The 7,496-nt window shown below is 44.1% G+C and overlaps 2 protein-coding genes across 2 annotated transcripts; one reads left to right on the plus strand and one right to left on the minus strand.

The window, feature by feature from the left end:
• Positions 1-714: 714 nt before the first annotated feature.
• Positions 715-3,736, plus strand: LOC124033713 (dynein axonemal assembly factor 1-like). Its single transcript, XM_046345907.1, has 3 exons — positions 715-1,059; positions 1,274-1,339; positions 1,567-3,736. Exons 1-3 carry the CDS (start codon positions 985-987, stop codon positions 1,867-1,869), a joined length of 444 nt encoding a protein of 147 aa, XP_046201863.1. The 5' UTR covers positions 715-984; the 3' UTR covers positions 1,870-3,736.
• Positions 3,163-5,953, minus strand: LOC124033712 (neuritin-like protein). The gene is made up of 3 exons (XM_046345905.1): positions 5,647-5,953; positions 4,550-4,697; positions 3,163-4,261 (listed from the first exon to the last, which is right to left on the minus strand). Exons 1-3 carry the CDS (start codon positions 5,831-5,833, stop codon positions 3,952-3,954), a joined length of 645 nt encoding a protein of 214 aa, XP_046201861.1. The 5' UTR covers positions 5,834-5,953; the 3' UTR covers positions 3,163-3,951.
• Between the last annotated feature and the right edge of the window lie 1,543 nt (positions 5,954-7,496).

Consider the following 7,496-nt stretch of genomic DNA (forward strand, 5'->3'; position numbering starts at 1 on the left):
GGGGGGAGTTCCCTCTGCTGTTTCCTGAAGTCCACAATCATCTCCTTAGTTTTGTTGACGTTGAGTGTGAGGTTATTTTCCTGACACCACACTCCGAGGGCCCTCACCATCAGAGACCAAGCCATGGAGAATCTGCGACTCAGAGAGCTGCAAGAGAGAGGTACGCACACACGCACTCATATCCACACACACACACTTGGAACCTCCTTACACACACATGATGTAGAGAAGTTTGATAAGGGTGTGTTGACATTTTCTAGGGGAGTATGAGACCACTACAACTCCAGAACTTGAGAGCCCCAGTAAAAAAGAACCAGAGGCAGAATCAGAGCCCAGGCTGGGAGAGGATCCAGGCGTTTGTGGAGGACAGTCTGGAGGCCCATGAAGAGTTCCTACAGACACCGAGAGAACAGACAGAAAAGGAAGAGCTAGGGAATGAACAGCCACTGAAGAAGCAGCTAGACAGAGAACAACCAGAAAGAGAGGATCCGGAGGGAGATCGGCTAGAGAGAGAGCACCAAGAGGGAGATCAGCTAGAGAGAGAGCACCAAGAGGGAGATCAGCTAGAGAGAGAGCACCAAGAGGGAGATCAGCTAGAGAGAGAGCACCAAGAGGGAGATCAGCTAGAGAGAGAGCACCAAGAGGGAGATCAGCTAGAGAGAGAGCACCAAGAGGGAGATCAGCTAGAGAGAGAGCACCAAGAGGGAGATCAGCTAGAGAGAGAGCACCAAGAGGGAGATCAGCTAGAGAGAGAGCACCAAGAGGGAGATCAGCTAGAGAGAGCGCACCAAGAGGGAGATCAGCCAGATGGAGAGCAAGCAACAGAAGAAAGCTTAAAGGAAGAACTGTTAGAGTTAAACCAGTCAAGGAGAGAACAACTACAAAGAAGGCAGCCAAAAAGAGAGAAGTTAGAGAGAGAGCAGTCAGTATGTGGCCAGCCACAGTCTGACAACTGGGAGAATTGTAGAGCAAGGTCCTGGACCAATGGTGACTGAGCTAGAGGAGACAGAGGACCTGGAGACCATCCACCTTGGGCCACGCCCACCACTTCGTATTGACGTGAGTCAGACTGACCACCACAGTCAAGCATTACCAGTCACTATAATAGTGATTATCACACTGTAGTAATGTTTTGTTATCTAGTCCCTCTCCATCAGCATCTTATCCAAAAGCACAGACTGCCTCAGACTCTTTATCATTTAGCTCTTGACTCTAACCTTCATTTAGAGCACGAAAGCCTTGTCCCCTGACTAATGGTCACCTGACTCTACAGGATCTCCCTGACCTGGAGGATGTGGATATTGAAGATCCAGACAGCACCTGCATCTTCTCCTCTCAGGTACATTACATACCATACACTAGGCTGTAGCTTTTATTACCCAAAATAAATAATAGAATACCTTTAGCATTTATTGTACAATAGTCAGCAGGCATATTCCAAATTCACACAATTAGTCTCTAAATTACTCACATGCTAATACTTCATTAGGTCAACACAGCATTTAAATCAGCAGAGAGTGTATTTAATTTGGGTCAGCTGTGTTATGTCTGAACCTGTGTTTCCAGCGAGTATTCCGGCCAATGATAGAGGTCGTTTCAGGAGACAACAACGATGTAGATCCAATCATACATCAGAGTGGGACAGTGTGGACCACAGAGACCACATCTACCTCAGGTCCATGCTCATCTTCACTGTTCAGGGTCTATGACAAAATGTCAAACAAATCGCCCACCAATCACCTAGTAGCATTGGACCCAGAGGCGGGGGATGCCCCAGAGCTGGTGATATCAGACCCTCAGGGAGAACCCAGACAGAGGCAGAGCCCTGAAGCCAGAAAACCAGGTTGTCTCATTGAGGAGCTGGACTAACTCTGCAGAAGGCTGTGATAGCATTAACAACACTAGGTTTAGGTGTTCAATCTGGGAAAGCCTTGTTTTGCTGAAGACTGGTACAATGTAAGCACAGAGAGCTGCTGTGGAGCTATTTTGCAGCCATGGGTTTACACCCAACACGCTCAAAACAATGTTTGTTTTTGTTAGTTTTCCGTAGCTGTTCTATTACTGGTTATACTTTATATTCTGTATTCTCAGACTCAGTGTTCTGAATTAAGTGTTCACGAACTGCATTCAAATCCATTCCAAGATGATCCCAGGCAGATTATAGCCATAGCTCATAAAATAAAACGTTATAGTACAGTATGGGGAATTTATCTCAGTGCTAGTTACACAAATACTGTAAATATACCACTAGGTGGCACTTAAGTACCAAATATGCACTACACACGGGCTCATAATTTTTTTACCTTTATTTAAATAGGCAAGTCAGTTAAGAACAAATTCTTATTTCAATGACAGCCTCGGAACTGTGGGTAGAACGACAGATTTGTACCTTGTCAGGTTGGGGGTTTGAACTTGCAACCTTCCGGTTAATAGTCCAACACTCTTAACTACTAGGCTACCCTGCCGCCCCAATTACAGACAATAAAACATTTTAAAAAATAATTGAGAAAATAGAGTAATGATGATGATGATCATGCATAAATGTAAACCTAAAGAGCAGTTATTTTGTCAAAGTCTTTGCATGTTTTAGCAGTAGTATTATTACAGACCAGCTAATGCAAAAACACATGGAATCTCTTCTGTATCATTTAATCTACCTGGGACTGAGGGTGAGATTTCAGGGCTCCCTGAAAGAAAACATGGCCCGGTGTCCAGGTCAAATACTGGTCACAGGGAGACTAGAGAATAGATTTTAGTAGATTGGGTCTTTAAATAAAGGTACCAAAAAGAGGATTAACAAAAAATATATCCACTTGTCTCCTCATCTCTCTCGTCATAGCCACACACATGCACAAATGGCATTGTCTACTGTTCTCTAAATATTTGTTTCTGTTCATGACCATGTTCACATCATAATTCACCATCTCTTCATGTTTCCTCCTCCCTCTCCCCCTCCTCCCTCCCCTACTCTGACACATGGCTAGGATGCACAGTGTGTCCTGGGCTGTCAGGGTGCATCGAGGGATGCTGGGCAGGAACAAAGACAGATTAGATTGATCTGCTCATGACCTTCTGTTATGAAAGGATTTAAGAGCAACGATTACAAACACACACACACATAAGATACACACACATTGCACGTTACATACTACACCATACATATCCTTGTAAATATATTTTATTACAAATTAATGCATGAATTGTCAAATCTAACTGTCTGGATTAATCAGCTGTGTGTCGGTTTGATTTCACATCTTACAATTGAATGAAACAATGCATGCATCCCTTAAAGCAACTGCTCTGAGAAATCTGACATGAAACTATGAAAACAAACATGTATCTAAGGGAAGTGCAGCTTCTGATATCATTTTTACATTATGATGAATCGTTACATAATAAGTCCACAGGCACACTGTTTGTGGTGGCTATTCCATGCCCAGTGCCCACACAGGCAATGCAAGAATCAATGATTGGGGAATATAGGGATTTAGTCAAGTGGTGGCTGAGTAAAATACATTTTACAAGTATAGCTCATATAAAAACACGAAAGTGTATACAAGTGTAGGGGTTCTGTAGGTCTGATATCTAATTTTACATTAATACTATTGGTCAACAACTCAGATTCTGAATCCAAACAACTCTAGATGTTATAAAAGGTCTTAGATTCGTTCTTTCTATTTTTTGTTCCTGTCTTTCTTTCTTACCTGAGCTATGTGCCATGAATAAAGTCCATAACGCTTGAGTGTTTTCTTGCGTGTTTGTGTGTACATGTACATACATGCCTGTGTGTGTATGCGTGTTGGAGGAGGTATGCATTTTGGCGTGAGGATGTGTGCTTGCGTGTGTTTTGGAGTGAGGGTTTTTCCCAGGTGTGTGTTGGTTAATCTTATGCTCAGTCCAGTAAAACACAAGGCTCACAGAGAACCTATAGCAGTCTGAGGGAGGCCAGGGCTACATCCTGAGCAGGAGCAGTAGAGAGATGCATGCTGAGAGCAGAAGCGTGGTGTAGGCGGGTCCAAGGTGATGCGTGTACCCTTTTAGAGTTTCTTGATTGGTCTGGTCTGATGATGTTGGGCTCAGGGAGGGTGGCACGGGCACTGTATTGGGTGCCAGTATGGTGCGGCTGGCACACATGTCATAGAGGTTTCCAGAAAACTGTGTCTTCCTAGACTCTTGCCTCAGAGACTCCCACACAGCCGCTGCGTCTCCAGGACAACCGGCAAGTGCCGCATTCGCGCACACATGGAATGCATCCCATGATCTGTAAGAGGGCAAATATGACAACATGAGAGAGTGGTTTGTGAGGGAGTGTGTGTTTTTTTTTAAGTATGTGAAAGGAATACTCCAAGGAAGTCTGAAGGTTGTGAATGAGGGATGTGGGACGTGTGTGTGTTGGAGCACATGTTGGGTTTCAGTCTGATTCTGTAGGAGTGACTTGGTCTGAAAATGAACACTTATGTTTGTAAGGAGATGGGAGAATATGCAAGGAGAAAAAGAGAGCTGGAGTGATTGAGTAGGTGTCAAATTGGAGTGTGAGAGAGGGACTCACCTGCAGACTGCGTCAATGTCCTGTGTGCTCTGCTCTTTCTGTGTGTCACCCAGACTGTCCCCCAGAGTGAGGAGACACTGAGCAAAGCTCTTGTAGATGACGCCACAGGAGCTAGGGAGTGCAGCAGCCCAACACACAGGAGCCAGATCTGAGGGAGTGAAGAGTATGAATGTGAATTACAGTAGATACATAAGCTCTTTTGTCCACTGCTATTAATAGATTACTTTTAATTTGTTTATTTACGTCTGGGGTTTTAGCATCGGAGTAAGGTAATTCATCAGCCTGTCCACCTCTGGAGATACCTGATATGTGTGTGTGTGTGTGTGTGTGTGTGTGTGTGTGTGTGTGTGTGTGTAAACTACATGTACACACACATTCGTAAACAAACAAACAACCATATAATCACAAACACACACACACATTAGCCCTGAGGGAGGGTGGAGAAGGAACATGAAGATGAGCATCACCACAGGGGGAAGGTTGGAGTGAGTGCAACAAACTCAACAAATGAATCTCTTGCTCTGGTGTACTAGCACAACATGCATTATGTCTCTCTCTCTCTCAACGTAACATTCTTATAGCCTTTAGTCAACTCCGTAGACTACAGGAGGTACCGCCCCTATCCTCATCACTCAGTGGAATAGTATTCTCCAGCTGTCCCACAACTCCCTGAGAGACGACAGTGGGAGGCACAAACACACATAAACACACACTGCGCTGTTCGGAACAAGATAGAACAGCATGTATTTCATTAGGATAAGTGCTTCATAAAACCTCTCTCCTTCACATCAGAATGGATTCAGAAAGAAATACATTTTCACCCATACAGTTGCTCTCCTCTCCTGACCAATTTACCATCACCCCATACCAAACCATCACTCCTGCTCTGCTATTTATGCCATCCCTTCAGTTTCAAATATTCTAACAAACAACAGTTGAACAGAAAAAATACAGGAAACTAGCAAGAGCAGAGTGAGGTAAAAGCTGCCTTTTGAAGCATCAAACTGCGCTCACCACACTAAAGTAACATCACTACAACACACACAGAGACACACAGACATACAATACATAAATAGATAAGGGGAAAGCATCCTTACAGAGGTAAAGAGCAACAGGCAGGAGGAAAGTCACGGTGCAGGCATGGGACCTCATACTCAACTGGCCCAACTGAGTCCAGTGGAGCCCCAGCACACAATTAATGGGCTCTGATCTGATGACGTTCACAGCAGTGTTATAATCCCGGACAGAATGTTGGTGTCTTCTCAGAGTGAGGTGTCCTGTCATTCATTTGTTGGATCATCAGAGCTCAAGAGTAGAGCAGAGCATACAGGCAGATCGTAGTGAGTGTTCACGGGATTAACAGAGCAAAGGGCCGACGTGCTGCATCCAGGGGATGTGTGTGTAGGGGAGGGGTGGAGGGCAAGCTGTGGAAAGCTTGGGGGCAACGGACCAGGGACGTCACATCATAGCACACTGGATTAGACCATTCTCATTTCCAATCTCAGTATTAAGGGCATTTAGTGTAGGTAAAATAGCACATAGCACAAACTCACAATGCAGTGTGTCAATAGTTTGGTAGAGAGATAGAAGAGAAAGCAGAGCTCCTGAGAAATATGGGCTTTATATAAACTCAGCAAATAAATAAACGTTCTCTCACTGTCAACTGAGTTTATTTTCAGCAAACTTAACATGTGCAAATATTTGTATGAACATAACAAGATTCAACAACTGAGCCATAAACTGAACAAGTTTCACAGACGTGACTAACAGAAGTGGAATAATGTGTCCCTGTCCGGAATAAACAGATAGCTGTCCTGACAGAATATTTCCTTAGCAAGATCACCGAATCAACAGCCCAGTTAGAGAGGGTGACAATGTAATTAGAAGTCTAGTAGAAAGGCCTCTTTAGTGTCCTAAGTTTTCATAACTGTGACCTTAATTGACTACCATCTGTAAGCTGTTAGTGTCTTAACGACCATTCCACAGGTGCATGTTCATTAATTGTTTATGGTTCATTGAACAAGCATGGGAAACAGTGTTTAAACCCTTTACAATGAAGATCTGTGAAGTTATTTGAATTTTTACAAATTATCTTTGAAAGACAGGGTCCTGAAAAAGGGACGTTTCTTTTTTTGTTGAGTTTAGTTTGCAGAACAGTTTCTTACAAAAGAGGGGAAATACTCCCTAACACAGACCCATAAATTCCAGATGTTTGGAATTACTATTTCTCAATGAATGGAATTTATTCTGGGTTTATTGAGATTACCCAGTAAATCTGTCCTATCCACCCCCACACACATATACTGTATACAGTGTATTTTCACAGTTTCTGCCTGTGTGGGACTATGTCTTGTTTTCTAGGATGGTAAGGTGGGCTGTGCTGGGTTAAATAATCCGATTTTTGGGAAGAAGCGGGCAGATGGATGAGCTCGGAATCACAGGATCCTCTGGGACACTCAGCTCCCAGAGGACAGGGGGGGGGCAGGGTTTAGGCAACATTAGTTACCCACACACAGATCATATATGGAGTTTCCCTCTGCCCACCATCTAATGACAGCCCTACCTGGTTGAGCCTTTGGATTATAGACAGTTACAGACAGTTTAAACAACCCACTTCCCACTGTATGCCCCCTGTTCCACCCTCCATGCCCCCCAGATGGCTGGCGCTGGGTGCATTAGTAGATAAATCCTGTTTCACATCTGTAGACAGTCACACATGGGAGGAACGATATCTCAACAGTAATCTGCGGTTTAATACAACCATTAGCTTCTGAATAATCTGACTGCCTCTGGAGATACACACACACCTGCTATGCCCCTGTGTGTGTGTGTGTGTGTGTGTGTGTGTGCGTGCGTGCGTGCGTGCGTGTGTCCATCAGAATGACAACTGGAAGCAGGGATTGAGATTAGGTCCTATACACAATATCCCTGACTATCTGATTGCAGA

The sequence above is a fragment of the Oncorhynchus gorbuscha genome, linkage group LG04, assembly GCF_021184085.1.
Source record: "Oncorhynchus gorbuscha isolate QuinsamMale2020 ecotype Even-year linkage group LG04, OgorEven_v1.0, whole genome shotgun sequence".
Lineage (NCBI taxonomy): Eukaryota > Metazoa > Chordata > Actinopteri > Salmoniformes > Salmonidae > Oncorhynchus > Oncorhynchus gorbuscha.